General features: G+C 50.3%; 1 protein-coding gene across 4 annotated transcripts in view; it reads left to right on the top strand.

Moving 5' to 3' along the window:
• Window positions 1-7,432: 7,432 nt before the first annotated feature.
• The window catches only part of ARAP1 (ArfGAP with RhoGAP domain, ankyrin repeat and PH domain 1), a 108,617-nt gene continuing 94,296 nt past the window's right edge, over window positions 7,433-21,753 (top strand). For 3 of the 4 annotated variants that reach the window (XM_058184809.1, XM_058184806.1, XM_058184807.1), the window contains exon 1: window positions 7,433-7,635. In XM_058184809.1, the coding sequence (XP_058040792.1) occupies window position 7,635 (1 nt within the window). In that variant the 5' untranslated portion in view covers window positions 7,433-7,634. Of the gene's footprint in view, window positions 7,636-13,892; window positions 14,022-21,753 lie in introns of those variants that run through there. The other variant, XM_058184808.1, reaches the window with a different exon arrangement.

The following is a 21,753-nucleotide window of genomic DNA, read 5'->3' as shown; positions in this document are numbered from 1 at the left end:
GACTCAGGGCGGTTCACAGGCAATTAAAAATACATATAAATACAAACTAAAATGACAATTAAAAAACTTATTCTATAGCCGAATTATTAAAAAACAATATAAATACTAAAAAACCCATTTAAAACCAGTGAATTTAAAATCTAATCCAGTCCCGCGCAGATGAATAAGTGTGTTTTAAGCTCGCGACGAAAGGTTCGGAGGTCCGGAAGTTGACGAAGTCCTGGAGGGAGTTCGTTCCAGAGGGTGGGAGCCCCCACAGAGAAGGCCCTTCCCCTGGGTGTCGCCAGACGACACTGCCTAGCTGACGGCACCCTGAGGAGTCCCTCTCTGTGAGAGCGCACGGGTCGGTGAGAGGTATTCGGTAGCAGCAGGCGGTCCCGTAGATAGCCCGGCCCTATGCCATGGAGCGCTTTAAAGATTGTCACCAACACCTTGAAGCGCACCCGGAAGGCCACAGGTAGCCAGTGCAGCCTGCGCAGGATAGGTGTCACACGGGAGCCACGAGGGGCTCCCTCTATCACCCGCGCAGCCGCATTCTGGACTAACTGAAGCCTCCGGATGCCCCTCAAGGGGAGCCCCATGTAGAGAGCATTGCAGTAATCCAGACGAGACGTCACGAGGGCGTGAGTGACCGTGCATAGGGCATCCTGGTCTAGAAAGGGGCGCAACTGGCGCACCAGGCGAACCTGGTAAAAAGCTCTCCTGGAGACGGCCGTCAAATGGTCTTCAAAGGACAGCCGTTCATCCAGGAGGACGCCCAGGTTGCGCACCCTCTCCATCGGGGCCAATGACTCGCCCCCAACAGTCAGCCTCGGTCGCAGCTGACTGTACCGGGATGCCGGCATCCACAGCCACTCTGTCTTGGAGGGATTGAGCTTGAGCATGTGCAGGTTAAATTCAGAACTATCCAAGGTCAGCGAGGACATCAAAACTTGGTCAACTCTGCCTGTCAGGTAGTCCTTGTCTTACAACAGTTTGTTTACAGACCGTTTGAAATTACAATGGCATTGAAAAAATTGACATGATCATTTTTCACACTTATGACCGTAGCAGCATCCTTCTGGTCACATGTTCAAAGTAGATGCTTGGCCACTGACTCATACTTACGATGGTTGCAGTGTCTTGGGGGGGGGTGTCGTGTGGATGATCCCCTTTGGCGACCTTCTGACGAGCAAAGTCAATGGGGAAGCTGGATTCAGTTAACGAACGTGTTACTCACTTAACAGCCGTGATTCACTTAGCAAGAAAACTTGTAAGATGGGGCAAAACTCAATGTATGTTTGACTTGGGAACAAAAAAGACTTGTGGACTTCAACTCCCAGAGTCCCTCAGCCAGCAAAGCTGGTCCCTTTAAGACTTGTGGACTTCAACTCCCAGAGTCCCTCAGCCAGCAAAGCTGGTCCCTTTAAGACTTGTGGACTTCAACTCCCAGAGTCCCTCAGCCAGCAAAGCTGGTCCCTTTAAGACTTGTGGACTTCAACTCCCAGAGTCTCTCAGCCAGCAAAGCTGGTCCCTTTAAGACTTGTGGACTTCAACTCCCAGAGTCCCTCAGCCAGCAAAGCTGGTCCCTTTAAGACTTGTGGACTTCAACTCCCAGAGTCCCTCAGCCAGCAAAGCTGGCTGAGGAACTCTGGGAGTTGAAGTCCACAAGTCTTAAAGAGACCAAGTTTGGAGATCCCTGCTGTAGATGATCTCTAAGGGCACTCAACTACAGCCTCCATTCCTCCCAGCCCACAAGGCTGCCAGAACGCTCGTCCATAAGGAAAAAGAAAAAGAAAAAGAAGGGAATTAAAACCCAGTGTGTTTGGGGTGCTCACCTCTTAAAGGTGGGAAATGAAGAAGAGCCAGCCAACCTCCCACAACAAGAGGTGGAAAACAGGGCCTGCCTGCCTGCCTGTCCGTTCGGCCATTTATCTTCAAAACATCGATAGGAGTCCAAAAATGAACCAGCGCTGCAGCATCCAAGAAATTCAGATTTGTAGCTGAACCTCTGTTCCAATTCGAGGCAGGGAAATAACATCCAGGGATGAAACAGCGCCCCCTGCTGTCTCCTTGGGTGCAGAACCTGTTGTTCTGCTGGCCGTTTTTCCCAGTGTTTCAACCCCTGCTGGCCCTTTAAGTTGGGTGGACTTCAACTCCCAGAATTCCCCCAGCTAGTGTGCCATTCTGGGAGTTGAAGTCCACCCATCTTCAAGTGGCTGAGCAAGAGAAACGCTGCCTTAGAGATAGAGAAGATTGCAGGCTTCACAGCAGGGGTCTCCAACCTTGGTCCCTTTAAGACTTGTGGAGCTTTGCTGGCTGAGGGACTCTGGGAGTTGAAGTCCACAAGTCTTAAAGGGACCAAGGTTGGAGACCCCTGCTTCACAGCCAGGCGTGTTACAGGTAGTCCTTGACTTACAACCATTCGTTTACTGACCAAAGTTACTGACTTTTGACAAATTTTCACACTTAAAACTGTTGCAGCACTCCTCTGGTCGTTCGATCAAAATTCAGACTCTCGGCAACTGACTCATATTTATGACGGTTGCAGTGTCCCCGGGTCACACGATCCCTTTTTACGCTCATCTTGCAAGCCGAGTGAGTGGGGGAAGCCACCATCCGTTAGCAACCATGTCGCTAATTTAACAACTGCAGGGATTCACTGATCAACAGCGGCAAGAAAGGCCGTAAGATGGGGCTACTCGTTTAGCAAAATTTGGGGGCCCATTGTGGTTGTAAGTCGAGGACTTGCTGTTTGTGGAAGACTTAAAGCTCAATTTGCTCTGTTTCTTGAGATGACAAACCCATGGGTTCAACTTCGGCCACTTGAAGGAACCGCTGGGTCCAGTTTGCAGAAGGCCCCTCCCTCACTTCTGAACAGGTGCGCAAAGCTGCAGAGATGGAAATGCAACAGAGAGAGAGACACACACACACACATTTCTCCCCCCACAATCTCCTAAACCAGCCTCCCAGTTTTAACTCCCACACCAGAAAATTATAGCGAATTAAAGTGCTTGCAAGGCCTCCTTGAACTATAACAGGTAAGTTTGTAAACCTGTGCCCCTCCCTCCCTCCCTCCCCTCTCATCCAATGGCTTCCTGCCTCGCAGAGGGACAGTGACTCAGTGTCCAGATCCAGATTTGTATAGCGACTGCTGACCATGCAGGGAGAGAGAGAGAGAGAGAGAATGAGAGAACAAGATGAGAATGAGAGAGAGAAAAAGAATGAGAATGAAAGAACAAGACAATGAGAATGAGAGAAAAAGAACAAGCGTACACTGAGAGCCTATGCACCAAGACAAATTCCTTGTGTGTCCAATCACACTTGGCCAATAAAATTCTATTCTAAGAGAGCACGAGAGAGAGAGAGAGAGAGAGAGAGAGAGAGAGAGAGAGAGGGAGGGGAGGGGGGAAGGCATGCCTCCCACTGACTCATAGCTCTGGGGGCAGCTGCGACTGAGTCATCCTTCTGTTGTCTTGGTTAAGACTCCCCCGTGGGGATGGGCTGGAATGGAAATGCTTTTCCAGCATGCACTGATAGATGTTGCAAGAGACTCTGCTCCCTGGGGACTCTGCAAAGAAATAAAACTAAAATAAAAGGTTGAAAGCTGAAACGATAGAAAACCACAACATTCCAATGGAAGAGAATATTCTATTCTATTCTATTCTATTCTATTCTATTCTATTCTATTCTATTCTATTCTATTCTATTCTATATGGGTAGCTCAGGGTTGAAATGAGGGGTCCCTGGTGCTCTCTGAGCTTGGTTATTTTCTTGCAGACGTTTCTAGTCAGGTCATGTTAATATCATCAGTGCTAGTAGGGAGTGGGGTTTGCTCCCTTTTTATAAACAAGTGGCTTGCCCTGCCATTTTGGTGAGGGTGTGGTCTGTCATTAAGTGAGTCACGCCAAATTTTATGATTTTTTTGCTGTGGTTGTTAAGCAAATCACGGTTGTTACGGTTGAATCACATGGTCTGCTTTCCATCCCCAAGAATTTGCAATAAGTTCCTGGACGGGACACTCACATTTTGCAAAAATCCAGAATCCCTGGAGAAACAGGTGCAATGGTTTGTCAGCCGTCCACATCAGACAGATGCCCACACGCCTTGGCCAATTTTGTTTGCAACTGAATTCCCTGAAAATGATCCGATGACTTTCAAAGAACTGGATATTCTGGATCATGAGGCATAATAAGCACCTGAATAAAAATCTGTCTGCCAGGATTTTCCTGGGGCCTGAAGGGAAGGGAAGGATGGATAAACTCCGAGATTAAACCTCACGGAAAGACGTGTGCTAATGGCAAAGGCCTTTTTTAAACTTCGAGGGTAAAGAAATAGATTTATGACCTTTCTTGCCAGGTCTCACTTAGCAACAGAAATGTTGGGGTTCATTGGGGTCATAAGTCAAGGACTACCTGTAATACAGCTGCTACCTGGCTCCATAGCACTAACAGCGAGGGGACCTTGGAGTCCGAGGGGACAAGCACTTCAATAGGAGCCAGCTGTGTGTGGCAGCAGCCAAAAAAGCCAACACAGTCCTAGGCTGCATTAACAGAGGGATAGAATCAAGATCGGACCTTCGGACTTTCCGCCGAGAACTGAAGACCTACTTGTTTGTTCGCGCAGGACTGGCATAGAATTTTAATAGGATTTTAATTAGTTTTAATGTTTTAACATTTTAAAATTTGGGTTTTATTCTAAATGTTTTAATTCAGCCATTTGTAAAATAAGTTTTTTAAATTATGGTTTTATGTGTATTCTGTTGTTGTTTTTATCATGGCTGTAAACCGCCCTGAGTCCTTCGGGAGAAGGGCGGTATAAAAATTTAATAAATAATAATAATAATAATAAAATAATAATCATGTGAGAATGGTGGCCAAGAGGTGGAGCTCTTGCCTCACAATCAGGAGGCTGTGAGTTCAATTCCAGGTAGCGGCAGATATTATTTCTGTCTCTGGGCTCAATGAGTAATTGTCTGCTGTGAACCCCATATAGGCGTCAGGAAATCCGGTCAGTAAATGCTGGATTCAGTTGCCCCGACTCCAGCATGATGCAAAACATTACAGGATTGTTCAAGTTCCCTTGCTTTATAAAGCCTTGGGAAAACCACACTTGGAATATTGCATCCAGTTTTGGTTGCCACAATATAAAAAAGATGTGGAAACTCTAGAAAGAGTGCCTCCACAGGTGGTTCGGTCCAGTGGTTAAAGGTGCTGGCCTAGAAACCAGGAAACGGGGAGTTCTAGTCCCACTTTAGCCATGAAAGCTGGTTGGCTGACTCTGGGTCAGCACCTCTTGGACCAGGAGGCAGGAAGTTCTAGTCTTAACCTTAGGCATGATGAAAGCTCCCCCCCAACTCACCTGCCTCACAGGATTGTTATTGTGGGGAAAATAGGAGGAGGGAGTATAAGGTCTGCTGATTGCTTTGAGTTATTTCTAAAAATAATAAAGGGAGGAAAAAGCTAATAAATAAATATAAATGAATGATATGATTTTTAAAAATAATATCTTCATTAGGTTTTGACATCATACATTAAAATGCAAACTAAGGAAAAAGAAACAGAAACCACTAAACACATTAAAAGTGACAAAAAATATACCAAACAAATATAACAAGGGTATTTCTGACTGACTTTTAGTATAGAGATATTAACAACAAAAATATAGCTACATTTAAAAAAATAACAATGATCTGTACAATATTTTAAAATACTAACAGTCAACTTACTAAAAATCAGTATTTATGAAATGTACTTTTCATGTATATTTTAAATATAAGATTATTTGCATCTGATAACATTCAAAATACACAGTATATCTTTATTCAAACCCAACGTAATCTTCAAAACTCAAGGTCAAAAGTTGATTCTTCTCTTTATCCTGTAAGAAATCTATCAATGGCCACCAGATTGCCTGACATTTAACCAAATTATTGTCTCTGAGCAACACAACAAATTTCCTCATTTCTAGCTGCTTCCATTAATTCCTAACTATCTTACTTAGCAATGGAAACTTTTGGCTCAGTTGTGGTGATAAATTGAGGGTTATGTGCGTATTCTTTCCATCTTTGGGCATATAAACAAACTTGAGCTGTAGTCATATATAAAAACAAACCCAAAAAATGGTATCCAAAAAATGGCAACACAATTTCTCTTTAATTGTTCGACTGTTACAGTTTTAATTTAACAGTATAGCAGAGTCGGAAGGGAAAATAGTTGCAAAGAAGTTGACTGGAGGTTTCAGAATAACAAGACCTGGAAGGGACCTTGGAGGTCTTCTAGTCCAACCCCCTGCCCAGGCAGGAAACCCTACATCATCTCAGACAGATGATTATCCAACATTTTCTTAAAAATTTCCAGTGTTGGAACATTCACAACTTCTGCAGGCAAGTTGTTCCACTTATTAATTGTTCTAACTGTCAGGAAATTTCTCCTTAGTTCTAAGTTGCTTCTTTCTTTGATCAGTTTCCACCCATTGCTTCTTGTTCTACCCTCAGGTGCTTTGGAGAATAGCTTGACTCCCTCTTCTTTGTGGCAACCCCTGAGATATTGGAAGACTGCTATCATGTCTCCTCTAGTCCTTCTTTTCATCAGACTAGCCTTTCCCAATTCCTGCAACTGGTTCTTTGTATGATTTAGCCTCCAGCCACCTAATTATGTTTGTGGCTCTTCTCTGCACTCTTTCTAGAATAATTTATTTAATTTATTGTTAATTGCCCAGATTCGTGGAAGTGTGATGGGTGGCCTTATTAAAAAAAATGTGGACAAAATCCCAGTTGAAAAGGTGTCCAGAAAATCGGTTTCAGACCCAAGTACCTGGAATTGTAAGGTCACCCGTTTCTCAACCTTCTTCCTCCTTTAAACACAGAGGTTGGTTACCTTTAATAGAGGTTGAATTAATTCACACTGGATGGTTTAATTTAGTAAGTCAGAAGGAGCAAAGATCAAGCAGGCAAGCAAGACCTGGGCCTTCTCTCTGTCCTTACTTTGATCTTTGAGGTCTGCTGGGTTCAAGAAAATCTGCATGAATTTGAGAAGTCCAGCCCACCCCTCTTAAAGCACGCTGGCTGGGGAATTCTGGGAAGTCCACCCATCCTCAAGTTGGTGCGATTGAAAAACCCTGATTTAGCGACTTTATTCCGGGGCCCGCAGATCAACCTGAATCATTCACTGGTCGTGGGAAGCGGCTCCACGGAAGGAGGCTACGGGTCGAAAGCCGCCAAACCCGGCTTCCCCGTCCCCGCCCGCCCGCCCGTCCGAAGGCTGCCCTCTCTGCCCGGCCAGAGCTGCGGAAGGGCAGGGATGCCAAAGCCCATCCTTCACCGCGGGCAAGGAAGGTAGGTAGGCAGCGCTCCCAAGAGCCGGGAGCGCCGCCGACGGAGCCTCCCTTGGCTCGGCGGGCGAAGGCGGAGCTCGGCGGGGTCCGTCCCCGGCGCCTCTGCCGCTCCCCTCGGGGCGGGCTGGCTGGGGCTACCCGCGGAAGGCGGCGGGGGCGGCGCGACCCGCTCCTCCCTTCCTCCCTCCGGCCGGCCAGGAGACGCCCCCGGCCCGCCCGCCCGCTCGCAGCCGCCCCGAGCGCAGCGCAGCGCAGCCCGAAGACGCGGCGAGGCTCCCAGGGGGGCGCTGGGCTGGGACCCCCCGAAGCCCCCGGAGGGAAGTAAGTGGCTGGGCAGGGGAGGGGGAGGGGGAGGGGGAGCGGACGGCTTCCTTGCTTCTCCCGGCTCCGGGAAACTTCACCTGTTGAGTCTCCGCCTGCGGAGAGGCTCTCCTGGCTGGGGGGGGGGAGGAGGAGGAAAAGTGGAAGAAGGAGGAAGGTGAGGAAGAAAAGGAGGAGGAAGAGGTGGAAGAAGAGAAGAAGAGGAGGGAGAGGTGGAAGGAGAAGAGGAGGAGGAGGAGGAAGAAAAGAAGGAGGAAGAGGTGGAAGAAAAGGAGGGAGAGGAGGTGGAGGTGGAAGGAGAAGAGGAGGAGGAGGAAGCTTCAGCCCCCTCCGGTGCCCCCCATCTCCCGGCAAACCGCCAACTCCGGTGGGCGCCAGGTGGCCGATGTCCGGCTGCAGAGTGCAACAAGAGTGGGGCAGTGAGGATTGTTGCCCCCATCTCCCCCCCCCAAACTCCCCTTTTGACCTGGACAGACAGCTCCAGGCATTGCTGGACCGTCTAAGGATGCCCAGCTGAGAAGCCCCCAGCCCATTTTTCAGGCCTTACACGCTTTACATGCACCCACGGACCCATCCATCCACCAACCCACGCCAACCCCTTGGGCGGGAAAGTATTGCGCTGCCTGCCAGCTTAAGAGCTCTGCGACCCCTCCAGCTTGAAGACAAATATTTCCAGGGCTTGGGGTGGGGAGGGGGGGTTCCCCAGATATCAGCCCTCCCCCCTCCTTCCCTTCTGCTCTTCCTCTTACCTGCACAGCTGGGTCTTTGGCACCTCCAAAGTCTTAAAAGTGACCTCGGAGCTTCCTCAAACCTCTTCCTCTCTTAACGGACAGGCTGCAACTTCCCCAAGCCAGGGCAGCGATGGGAAATGTAGTGGCCTGCTCTGGAAGGAAATTTGGGCAGGGAGAAAGAGGGGCTTGGAAAGGGGGCAGCTGGGCTTTCTCTGGGTGGGCGCAGGTGTAACGTGGGCAGCAGGTAGGGGTTTGATCTTTTGGGCCGTGGTGGTTGAAGCCATGTGCCCTCTGAAAGGATTCCTTGAAGGGTTCAGAAAGCTGCTGGATCTCCATTCTGATCTGAGCAAGAAAATATCTGCGGGGTCTCTGAGCCGGGTGGTTTTCTTGCAGACGTTTCATGACCCAATTAGGAAACACCACCAGTGTTAAAAGGGAGGGGAGTTTGCAGGGAGGAGGAGGAGGAGTGGGGGGTCCTTGGTGCTCCCTGAGGTTGGTGGTTTTCTTGCAAATGTTTTATTAACTAACTAGGTATCCTTATCAGTGCTAGAAGGGGGGGGGGTTGTGGGGGAGGAGGAGGAGGTGGAGGAGGACTGTGGGGTCCTTGGTGTTTTCTGAGCTTGGCTTTTTTTTGCAGATGACTCATGAGCCAACTAAGTAATATCATCCCTGCTAGAAGGGAGGACAGTTTGTGGAGTAGAAGGAAGAGGAGGTCTGAATGGTTCTTGGTGCTGTCTGAGCGTGGCTGTTTTCTTGCGGATGTTTCATGAACCAACTAGGGAACATGATCAATGCTAGAAGGGAGGGGCCTTGCAGGGAGGGGGAGGAGAACTGTGTGGCCCTTGGCGCTCTCTGAGCTGGGCTGCTTTCTTGCAGACATTTCATGACCCAACTAGGAAACAACATCAGTGCTACAAAGGAGTTTGTTTAATCCTGAGGTAGTGCTTGACTTACAACAGTTCTTTTAAAGTTAGAACAGCACTAAAAAAAATGGCTTATGATCTTTTTTCTCACTTATGACCGTTATGCAGCACCCTTGTGGTCATGTGATCAGAATTTAGAGGCTTGGCAACTGGCTTGTACTTATGACGGTTGCAGTGTCCCGGGGTCACGCGATTTCTCCTTTGGTGACTTTCTGACCAGCAAAATGAATGGGGGACGCCAGATTCATTGAACCACGGCTGGGGTTCACTTAAGAACTGTGGCAAGAAAGGTCGTAAACTGGGGGAAAACTGACAACAAGTGTCTCACTTAGCGGCATAATTTTGGGCTCAATTGTGGTTATACGTTGAGGACTACCTGTATTCTCTTCCGTTAGAAAAATAAAATCTGGTTGTTGCCCTGAGCTGGTTGGGACAATACTCGGACAGCATCTTTGGGGAGATTTGGTAATTTTGGGTGATAATTTTACACCTCCTCTACCATCCCCAGCCCACAAGTTCCTGGTACCAAGTTATTCATCCCTCTGTGCATTTCTAGAGTGCAGGGGGGTTCCTGGTGCAAATCCTGCCCTTCGGAGAGATTTTTGCACTCGGAAAGGTTAGCAACTGTTGTATGTGCCCTTCTTGCTGGTTTTTTTTTTTAAAGGGGGGAGGGGCAGCAAGATAGAGGCTCTCAGGATGCCCCTTCTGGACCAGAAATGGCCTGTAGACCTGGAAGTTCCAGTTCTGCCCTTTGGGGGGTAAGAAATCAAATCTTCGCGGTTTGATCGGTGTTTCCAATCTTTGGAGAAGCCGCCCAGAGTCTCTCTGGCTTCGGGTGGTGCAGAAACATGACTAATCAAAGATTCTCACAGCAGGCCACAGTTCCACACACACACACACACACACACCCCGCGATGTGGAACCATCCAAAGTCCAGATTTTCCTCTTAAGTTTTCTGGATTCTCTTTGGCGTTTCCGAAGGAGGCCGGTTGGCTGAACCCACAGCAGAGTTACGCAGGGTGTTGGGGGGTTGTGCCTCCTACATAGGGGTGGGCTGGCCCTAAGAGATGTGTGTGGGTAGATCTGTGTTTAGCCACATCTTGGCACTGGTGGGGCGCCAAGGTGCCAAGGTTGCCCAGGGTGCTGGAGACGAACCCCGGAAGACCGTCTGAGCTCTTTCCGCTGATCTTGGGATCCATGTTGTGGCATGTTTATTCTATTCTATTTTATTTTATTGTTTGTTCGTGGCACCCTGACAGAGCGGGTTATGGACTGGCACTGAACCCACAATTGAGGATTACAATGCATGCCAGGTGGGACCACAGTTGCAACCAGAATTTCCAGGTGGTCGTTGAGTGAGTTCTGTCTGATTTTACGGGAACCACGGCACTTGTTAAATCAGGGGTCTCCAACCTTGGTCCCTTTAAGACTTGTGGACTTCAACTCCCAGAGTCCCTCAGCCAGACTTGGCTTGTGGAAAGATGGCTGGGAAGGTCCCAGATAGCGACCAGGTGACCCCAGGAATGCTGCAGTTGTTGTAAGTACGTGCCGGTTGCCAAGGGCTAAAGTTTGGTCATGTGACCGTCAGGATGCTGTGACGGTTGTAAGTGCGAGGATGGTTGTAAGTCACTTTTTCCAGTGCGATTGGAACTTCAAACGGTCACTAAAGGGATGATTGTAAGTCAAAGACTACCTATAAGTGACTGTTTTTAGTGCCATTGTAACTTGTAACGAGTGATCAGAATAACAGAATACCAGACTTGGAAGGGGCCTTAGAGGTCTTCTAGTCCAACCCCCTTCTCAAGCAGGAGACCCCCTACCATTCTGGATAAATGGCCGTCCAATGGTTACTGAATCAAAGATTGTCAGTTGAGGACTACCTGCAAATGACTTCTTCATAGTGCCATTGTCTGTTTGAACGGTCGCTAAATGAAGGGGCCGGATAGCTCAGGCTGGTAAGGCCTGTTATTAAGAACACAAAGCCTGCAATTACTGCAGGCTCGAATCCCACCAGGCCCAAGGTTGACTCAGCCTTCCACCCTTTATAAGGTAGGTAAAATGAGGACCCAGATTGTTGGGGGGGCAATAAGTTGACTTTGTAAAAAAAATATACAAATAGAATGAGACTATTGCCTTACACACTGTAAGCCGCCCTGAGTCTTCGGAGAAGGGCGGGGTATAAATGTAAAAAAAAACACAAAAAAAATGGTTGTAAATTGAGGACAATCCATAAAGATCAGCCCTGGATACATTTGCCAAATTTCTCTTCTGCATTTGCCTTCTGAGTCCTCGACTTACAACATTTAGTGACCGTTTGAAGTTACGACGACACTGAAGAAAGTGACTTATGACCGTTTTTCGCACTTACGACCATTGCAGCATCCCCGTGACTAAACTTCGGACATTTGGCAACTGACCCGTATTTATGACAGTCACCGTATTCCGGGGTCATGTGATCCCTTTTGGGACCTTCTGACAAGCAAAGTGAATGGGCGAAGCCAGATTCACTTAACAACCGTGTTATACCATCTGGAGTGATTCACTTAACAGCTGTGACGAGAAAGGTCGTAAAAGGAAGTAAAAATTAATGAGTTTCTCCACAATATAAATTCTGGGCTCCATTGTGATCGTAAGTCGAGGACTACCTGTATCTGGTAGGAAGTCAAAGCCGCTAAGAGAAATCTTTGCAAAAGGCTGTGTGATGCGGGCCTTGCGCAGGGAGGGCAGGGTCCTCCAGGCCCTTTCGCTGGGGGGGGAGGTCCCGTGTGTTGGGGGTCTATAATACTGGGGGGGGGCATGTCCCCCCCCCCTTGGAAACCCACTCAGACGTTGTTTGTAGCTTTGGAAGACCAGATGCTCCGATCAGATCTGTACAGCCTCTAAATGTGGCCAAAGATTCTGGCTCTTTTGTTGGGAAATAACTTTCGGAGAGAGAAGCAGGCATTTCCCCCCACGCCCCTGCATCCCCCAGGGAAGAATGGCTCTTTGTGCTGGAGAAGAATGCCCCCCCCATCCCTTGGCGGTCAAGCGTGGCCCGCCAAACTCTCTGCGGCCCCTGTGCGGTCAAAGTTAAGAAACGCTGTTCCGCTGAATGCTGAGGCTCAGATAGATTTCCTTTGGAGGACCCCTCCCCTCCTGTCCCTCCAGGACAGCTGGAAGGAAGATCAGGCTGGGATTCCCCCCTCCCTCCATGTCTCTTGTGGGTCCCTTGTGGGGGGGGTGTCACCTCTGGGCCCTGGAAGGCTTTGGCTGATGGGTCTCATTGTGGAAGCAGCTTTTTCACCCATGGAGACCACTTTCCCCTCTGGCCGAGTTTGGGGTTTTCTTCTTTTTCTCTTAATTTGGGGGGGGGGGCAGCTATTGGCGTCTTCTTTTATGAAGCCGGAAGAATGGGAGGCCTGTTTCGCCTGCCAGGAAAGGAGGGCCAGAGAATAGAGCCTCTTTCTCCTCTGGCGTTGCTCCGTGGCTGACCTCTCCCCGCTGCAGCAGTGCCTGCCTGCCCGGTTGAATAGCCGAAGTGGCATCGTTGGGCAGGCCGGTTCAGGAACTGTCGGCTTCCGGATTACGCTTCCCGTAACTTTTCCGCTGGGTGTGGGAGGCGGCAAAGGCTGAGGATGATGGTATTGAGATATTGGAAGACTGCTATCATGTCTCCTCTAGTCCTTCTTTTCATCAGACTAGCCTTTCCCAATTCCTGCAACTGGTTCTTTGTATGATTTAGCCTCCAGCCACCTAATTATGTTTGTGGCTCTTCTCTGCACTCTTTCTAGAATAATTTATTTAATTTATTGTTAATTGCCCAGATTCGTGGAAGTGTGATGGGTGGCCTTATTAAAAAAAATGTGGACAAAATCCCAGTTGAAAAGGTGTCCAGAAAATCGGTTTCAGACCCAAGTACCTGGAATTGTAAGGTCACCCGTTTCTCAACCTTCTTCCTCCTTTAAACACAGAGGTTGGTTACCTTTAATAGAGGTTGAATTAATTCACACTGGATGGTTTAATTTAGTAAGTCAGAAGGAGCAAAGATCAAGCAGGCAAGCAAGACCTGGGCCTTCTCTCTGTCCTTACTTTGATCTTTGAGGTCTGCTGGGTTCAAGAAAATCTGCATGAATTTGAGAAGTCCAGCCCACCCCTCTTAAAGCACGCTGGCTGGGGAATTCTGGGAAGTCCACCCATCCTCAAGTTGGTGCGATTGAAAAACCCTGATTTAGCGACTTTATTCCGGGGCCCGCAGATCAACCTGAATCATTCACTGGTCGTGGGAAGCGGCTCCACGGAAGGAGGCTACGGGTCGAAAGCCGCCAAACCCGGCTTCCCCGTCCCCGCCCGCCCGCCCGTCCGAAGGCTGCCCTCTCTGCCCGGCCAGAGCTGCGGAAGGGCAGGGATGCCAAAGCCCATCCTTCACCGCGGGCAAGGAAGGTAGGTAGGCAGCGCTCCCAAGAGCCGGGAGCGCCGCCGACGGGGCCTCCCCTGGCTCGGCGGGCGGAGGCGGGGCTCGGCGGGGTCCGTCCCGGCGCCTCTGCCGCTCCCTCGGGCGGGCTGGCTGGGGCTACCCGCGGAAGGCGGCGGGGCGGCGCGACCGCTCCTCCTTCCTCCTCCGGCCGGCCGGGACCCGCCCCCGGCCCGCCCGCCCGCTCGCACCCGCCCCGAGCGCAGCGCAGCGCAGCCCGAAGACGCGGCGAGGCCCCCAGGGGGGCGCTGGGCTGGGACCCCCCGAAGCCCCCGGAGGGAAGTAAGTGGCTGGGCAGGGGAGGGGGAGGGGGAGGGGGAGCGGACGGCTTCCTTGCTTCTCCCGGCTCCGGGAAACTTCACCTGTTGAGTCTCCGCCTGCGGAGAGGCTCTCCTGGCTGGGGGAGGAGGAGGAAAAGTGGAAGAAGGAGGAAGGTGAGGAAGAAAAGGAGGAGGAAGAGGTGGAAGAAGAGAAGAAGAGGAGGAGGAGGGAGAGGTGGAAGGAGAAGAGGAGGAGGAGGAGGAAGAAAAGAAGGAGGAAGAGGTGGAAGAAAAGGAGGGAGAAGAGGTGGAGGTGGAAGGAGAAGAGGAGGAGGAGGAAGCTTCAGCCCCCTCCGGTGCCCCCCATCTCCCGGCAAACCGCCAACTCCGGTGGGCGCCAGGTGGCCGATGTCCCGCCGCAGAGTGCAACAAGAGTGGGGCAGTGAGGATTGTTGCCCCCATCTCCCCCCCCCCAAACTCCCCTTTTGACCTGGACAGACAGCTCCAGGCATTGCTGGACCGTCTAAGGATGCCCAGCTGAGAAGCCTCCAGCCCATTTTTCAGGCCTTACACGCTTTACATGCACCCACGGACCCATCCATCCACCAACCCACGCCAACCCCTTGGGCGGGAAGGTATTGCGCTGCCTGCCAGCTTAAGAGCTCTGCGACCCCTCCAGCTTGAAGACAAATATTTCCAGGGCTTGGGGTGGGGAGGGGGGGTTTCCCCAGATATCAGCCCTCCCCCCTCCTTCCCTTCTGCTCTTCCTCTTACCTGCACAGCTGGGTCTTTGGCACCTCCAAAGTCTTAAAAGTGACCTCGGAGCTTCCTCAAACCTCTTCCTCTCTTAACGGACAGGCTGCAACTTCCCCAAGCCAGGGCAGCGATGGGAAATGTAGTGGCCTGCTCTGGAAGGAAATTTGGGCAGGGAGAAAGAGGGGCTTGGAAAGGGGGCAGCTGGGCTTTCTCTGGGTGGGCGCAGGTGTAACGTGGGCAGCAGGTAGGGGTTTGATCTTTTGGGCCGTGGTGGTTGAAGCCATGTGCCCTCTGAAAGGATTCCTTGAAGGGTTCAGAAAGCTGCTGGATCTCCATTCTGATCTGAGCAAGAAAATATCTGCGGGGTCTCTGAGCCGGGTGGTTTTCTTGCAGACGTTTCATGACCCAATTAGGAAACACCACCAGTGTTAAAAGGGAGGGGAGTTTGCAGGGAGGAGGAGGAGGAGTGGGGGGTCCTTGGTGCTCCCTGAGGTTGGTGGTTTTCTTGCAAATGTTTTATTAACTAACTAGGTATCCTTATCAGTGCTAGAAGGGGGGGGGGTTGTGGGGGAGGAGGAGGAGGTGGAGGAGGACTGTGGGGTCCTTGGTGTTTTCTGAGCTTGGCTTTTTTTTGCAGATGACTCATGAGCCAACTAAGTAATATCATCCCTGCTAGAAGGGAGGACAGTTTGTGGAGTAGAAGGAAGAGGAGGTCTGAATGGTTCTTGGTGCTGTCTGAGCGTGGCTGTTTTCTTGCGGATGTTTCATGAACCAACTAGGGAACATGATCAATGCTAGAAGGGAGGGGCCTTGCAGGGAGGGGGAGGAGAACTGTGTGGCCCTTGGCGCTCTCTGAGCTGGGCTGCTTTCTTGCAGACATTTCATGACCCAACTAGGAAACAACATCAGTGCTACAAAGGAGTTTGTTTAATCCTGAGGTAGTGCTTGACTTACAACAGTTCTTTTAAAGTTAGAACAGCACTAAAAAAATGGCTTATGATCTTTTTTCTCACTTATGACCGTTATGCAGCACCCTTGTGGTCATGTGATCAGAATTTAGAGGCTTGGCAACTGGCTTGTACTTATGACGGTTGCAGTGTCCCGGGGTCACGCGATTTCTCCTTTGGTGACTTTCTGACCAGCAAAATGAATGGGGGACGCCAGATTCATTGAACCACGGCTGGGGTTCACTTAAGAACTGTGGCAAGAAAGGTCGTAAACTGGGGGAAAACTGACAACAAGTGTCTCACTTAGCGGCATAATTTTGGGCTCAATTGTGGTTATACGTTGAGGACTACCTGTATTCTCTTCCGTTAGAAAAATAAAATCTGGTTGTTGCCCTGAGCTGGTTGGGACAATACTCGGACAGCATCTTTGGGGAGATTTGGTAATTTTGGGTGATAATTTTACACCTCCTCTACCATCCCCAGCCCACAAGTTCCTGGTACCAAGTTATTCATCCCTCTGTGCATTTCTAGAGTGCAGGGGGGTTCCTGGTGCAAATCCTGCCCTTCGGAGAGATTTTTGCACTCGGAAAGGTTAGCAACTGTTGTATGTGCCCTTCTTGCTGGTTTTTTTTTTTAAAGGGGGGAGGGGCAGCAAGATAGAGGCTCTCAGGATGCCCCTTCTGGACCAGAAATGGCCTGTAGACCTGGAAGTTCCAGTTCTGCCCTTTGGGGGGTAAGAAATCAAATCTTCGCGGTTTGATCGGTGTTTCCAATCTTTGGAGAAGCCGCCCAGAGTCTCTCTGGCTTCGGGTGGTGCAGAAACATGACTAATCAAAGATTCTCACAGCAGGCCACAGTTCCACACACACACACACACACACACCCCGCGATGTGGAACCATCCAAAGTCCAGATTTTCCTCTTAAGTTTTCTGGATTCTCTTTGGCGTTTCCGAAGGAGGCCGGTTGGCTGAACCCACAGCAGAGTTACGCAGGGTGTTGGGGGGTTGTGCCCCTCCCTACATAGGGGTGGGCTGGCCCTAAGAGATGTGTGTGGGTAGATCTGTGTTTAGCCACATCTTGGCACTGGTGGGGCGCCAAGGTGCCAAGGTTGCCCAGGGTGCTGGAGACGAACCCCGGAAGACCGTCTGAGCTCTTTCCGCTGATCTTGGGATCCATGTTGTGGCATGTTTATTCTATTCTATTTTATTTTATTGTTTGTTCGTGGCACCCTGACAGAGCGGGTTATGGACTGGCACTGAACCCACAATTGAGGATTACAATGCATGCCAGGTGGGACCACAGTTGCAACCAGAATTTCCAGGTGGTCGTTGAGTGAGTTCTGTCTGATTTTACGGGAACCACGGCACTTGTTAAATCAGGGGTCTCCAACCTTGGTCCCTTTAAGACTTGTGGACTTCAACTCCCAGAGTCCCTCAGCCAGACTTGGCTTGTGGAAAGATGGCTGGGAAGGTCCCAGATAGCGACCAGGTGACCCCAGGAATGCTGCAGTTGTTGTAAGTACGTGCCGGTTGCCAAGGGCTAAAGTTTGGTCATGTGACCGTCAGGATGCTGTGACGGTTGTAAGTGCGAGGATGGTTGTAAGTCACTTTTTCCAGTGCGATTGGAACTTCAAACGGTCACTAAAGGGATGATTGTAAGTCAAAGACTACCTATAAGTGACTGTTTTTAGTGCCATTGTAACTTGTAACGAGTGATCAGAATAACAGAATACCAGACTTGGAAGGGGCCTTAGAGGTCTTCTAGTCCAACCCCCTTCTCAAGCAGGAGACCCCCTACCATTCTGGATAAATGGCCGTCCAATGGTTACTGAATCAAAGATTGTCAGTTGAGGACTACCTGCAAATGACTTCTTCATAGTGCCATTGTCTGTTTGAACGGTCGCTAAATGAAGGGGCCGGATAGCTCAGGCTGGTAAGGCCTGTTATTAAGAACACAAAGCCTGCAATTACTGCAGGCTCGAATCCCACCAGGCCCAAGGTTGACTCAGCCTTCCACCCTTTATAAGGTAGGTAAAATGAGGACCCAGATTGTTGGGGGGGCAATAAGTTGACTTTGTAAAAAAAATATACAAATAGAATGAGACTATTGCCTTACACACTGTAAGCCGCCCTGAGTCTTCGGAGAAGGGCGGGGTATAAATGTAAAAAAAAACACAAAAAAAATGGTTGTAAATTGAGGACAATCCATAAAGATCAGCCCTGGATACATTTGCCAAATTTCTCTTCTGCATTTGCCTTCTGAGTCCTCGACTTACAACATTTAGTGACCGTTTGAAGTTACGACGACACTGAAGAAAGTGACTTATGACCGTTTTTCGCACTTACGACCATTGCAGCATCCCCGTGACTAAACTTCGGACATTTGGCAACTGACCCGTATTTATGACAGTCACCGTATTCGGGGTCATGTGATCCCTTTGGGACCTTCTGACAAGCAAAGTGAATGGGCGAAGCCAGATTCACTTAACAACCGTGTTATACCATCTGGAGTGATTCACTTAACAGCTGTGACGAGAAAGGTCGTAAAAGGAAGTAAAAATTAATGAGTTTCTCCACAATATAAATTCTGGGCTCCATTGTGATCGTAAGTCGAGGACTACCTGTATCTGGTAGGAAGTCAAAGCCGCTAAGAGAAATCTTTGCAAAAGGCTGTGTGATGCGGGCCTTGCGCAGGGAGGGCAGGGTCCTCCAGGCCCTTTCGCTGGGGAGGTCCCGTGTGTTGGGGTCTATAATACTGGGGGCATGTCCCCCTTGGAAACCCACTCAGACGTTGTTTGTAGCTTTGGAAGACCAGATGCTCCGATCAGATCTGTACAGCCTCTAAATGTGGCCAAAGATTCTGGCTCTTTTGTTGGGAAATAACTTTCGGAGAGAGAAGCAGGCATTTCCCCCCCCCCACGCCCCCCCTGCATCCCCCAGGGGAAGAATGGCTCTTTGTGCTGGAGAAGAATGCCCCCCCATCCCTTGGCGGTCAAGCGTGGCCCGCCAAACTCTCTGCGGCCCCTGTGCGGTCAAAGTTAAGAAACGGTGTTCCGCTGAATGCTGAGGCTCAGATAGATTTCCTTTGGAGGACCCCTCCCCTCCTGTCCCTCCAGGACAGCTGGAAGGAAGGTCAGGCTGGGATTCCCCCCTCCCTCCATGTCTCTTGTGGGTCCCTTGTGGGGGGGGTGTCACCTCTGGGCCCTGGAAGGCTTTGGCTGATGGGTCTCATTGTGGAAGCAGCTTTTTCACCCATGGAGACCACTTTCCCCTCTGGCCGAGTTTGGGGTTTTCTTCTTTTTCTCTTAATTTGGGGGGGGGGGCAGCTATTGGCGTCTTCTTTTATGAAGCCGGAAGAATGGGAGGCCTGTTTCGCCTGCCAGGAAAGGAGGGCCAGAGAATAGAGCCTCTTTCTCCTCTGGCGTTGCTCCGTGGCTGACCTCTCCCCGCTGCAGCAGTGCCTGCCTGCCCGGTTGAATAGCCGAAGTGGCATCGTTGGGCAGGCCGGTTCAGGAACTGTCGGCTTCCGGATTACGCTTCCCGTAACTTTTCCGCTGGGTGTGGGAGGCGGCAAAGGCTGAGGATGATGGAAGGGGTAGTCTCATTCGACAGGTGTGGGCCAGGAGGGTGAAGGTGGCCGTAGCAATCTTGAGCTGAGTTGGCGGTGCTTCCCTGGGCTGCCCCATCTTCTACCACCCCATAGTACTGGGATATTGCTTTCTGCTGTATTGTTTGTGGGGGGTTAATCCCTGTTTATCTGGGGGTTGGATGCTGGAGAGGATGTGATCTGGGCCAGCCTAATCAAGGAGCTGCCAAGGAGAAGACCTCATTCCCACCAACACTGGCAGGGCAAATTACTGTATATAAATAGGGAGCAGACCAGAGGTGGGTTTCAGCAGGTTCTGACCAATTCTGCAGAACCAGGAGCGGAAATTTTGAGTCGTTCGGAGAACCGGCAAATACAACCTCTGACTGGCCCCAGGAGTGGGGTGGGAATGGAGATTTTACAGTATCCTTCTCCTGCCCTGCCCACCAAGCCACTCCCACCAAGCCATGCCATGCCTGCCAAGCCACACCCACAGAACCGGTAGTAAAAAATTTTGAAACGTACCACTGGAGCACGGATGACGTTCTCTTCCTCCTCCTCTTCTTTGGTTATGAAACGCCTGCAAGAAAAGCCAGCAAACTCAGAGGGCACCAGGAGCCCCACAGTTATTCTCTTCTATCCATTCCGGACCCCAAAGGCCTCAACCGGTTTCCGTTTCTGAGCAGAATTCTGGTCTCGTGTCTGAGCTGGTTTCTTACTATGTGCTTCCACCATGGTATTTCTATGTGAATACCTGAAGTTAAATCCTGCATTTGAGCTGGATATTCCCCCCCACCCTCAGCCCCCCCCACCCCAGTGTAAACCCAGGGCATGTAGCCAGCTAATGCCAGCCAGTTCTGCTTCCTGGTTCCTTGGCTTGCCTGCTTTTGATCGCTTGCATCAAGTTCCCACTGCTTACCACGCTGGGACTGCTGGCTGGGGATGATGGGGAAGACTGCTCTGGTTTTGCATTCTCTTTCTCCCCCATCCCATCCCGTCAAATAATTAGGAAAGAATTGTCCAAAGGAATGGGCGGGGCATCGGTTGGTCTCCCACGGCTGGGCTCCTACCAACATTTGACCAGGCTCATGAAAATTGGGACGTTGCTATTAGCAAATGTGCTGAAGTCTGGGTTTGTGTCTGTGGGTCTGGGTTTGTGCAAACCTGTGCCTCGTTACTTTATGGATCACTGCCTTGTGGAAACCTAGAATGAGGATCGGTTCATTATCCGGGTTTGGTGTGTTGTGTGAATGCAGCCGGTGAATGCTGCAAATAACAGAACAGAATAAGAGAACAACAGAGGTCCTCTAGTCCAACCCCCTGCTCAAGCAGGAGACCCTACACCGTTCCAGGCAAAAGGTTGTCCCATCTCTTCTTAAAACCTTCCCAGTGTTGGAACATCCATAACTTTTGGTGGCAAGTTGTTCCACTGGTTAATTGTCTTCACTGTCAGTAAGTTTCTCCTTAGTTTCTCCTTCATCAGTTTCCATCTGTTGCTGCTTGTCCTGCCTTCTGGTGCTTTGGAAAAGAAGTTGACCCCCCTCTTCTTTCTGGCAGCCCCCCCTCCCCCCCCGCAAAGATGGGAAGACTGCTATCATGTCGCCCCTAATCTTTCTTTTCACAAACTAGACAATTTCTCCAACCGTTCATCGTCTGTTTTAGCCTCCGGTCCCCTAATCCTCTTGGTTGCTCTTCTCTGCGCTCTTTCCAGAGTCTCAACATCTGTTTAATATCGTGGCTCTATTGAGGTCGTAAGTCAAGGACAACCTGTGTAGTGATTCGCTTAACGACCATGGGGGGGAAAAAGGGCATAAAATTGGACGCCCCTCACTCAAGAGCCACCTGCCATTCACTTGAATGCGGTGATTCGCTTAATAACCATGGCGGAAAAGGTCATTGGGTGCAACTCGCTTAAGAACCGCCTTGCTTAGCAACGGAAATCCTAGTCGCCACTGTGGCTGTAAGTCAAGGACTAGCCCTGCGTGCAGAACTGCTTTGTCTCAAGCACTCAGGAAGGAGAGGAGGTGACATTTTTGCAGGGAGAGTCTCTCCGAGGAGCCTCTCCCCGCAGCTAGAAGAGCAGCTTCTCAGGAAAGAGGAAGGCAGAAGGGAAGCCGGTGGGTCTGGGGTCGACTCCGCCTGCAAAAAGGGTGGCGGTCTTTTCGGTGGTCATTTACTGTGGGAATTCTCTGGGAGGCCGAATGCCAAGAATTAAATGGGGCAGACGGAAAAGGGGAATTATTGAGTGGACACGAAGCCGCCTGTTTCTTATGGGGTGGAAAAAGAAGGGGAGAGCTGGAGGGGGCTGGGGGGGCTGGGGGCAGAACGGGAATTGGAACTGGGTTGAGGGGTGGGGATTGGGAGAAGGTGGCTGTGCAAAGTGACAAAATCTGCCCAAGGCTGCATCCGGATGGGGGCAGTGTGCATAACAGAATAACAAGAGTTAGAAGGGACCCTAGAGGTCT

The sequence above is a fragment of the Ahaetulla prasina genome, chromosome 5, assembly GCF_028640845.1.
Source record: "Ahaetulla prasina isolate Xishuangbanna chromosome 5, ASM2864084v1, whole genome shotgun sequence".
Classification (NCBI taxonomy): Eukaryota; Metazoa; Chordata; class Lepidosauria; order Squamata; family Colubridae; genus Ahaetulla; species Ahaetulla prasina.
The sequence above is the reverse complement of the archived record's forward strand: the minus strand, read 5'-3'. Positions and strand labels throughout refer to the sequence as shown.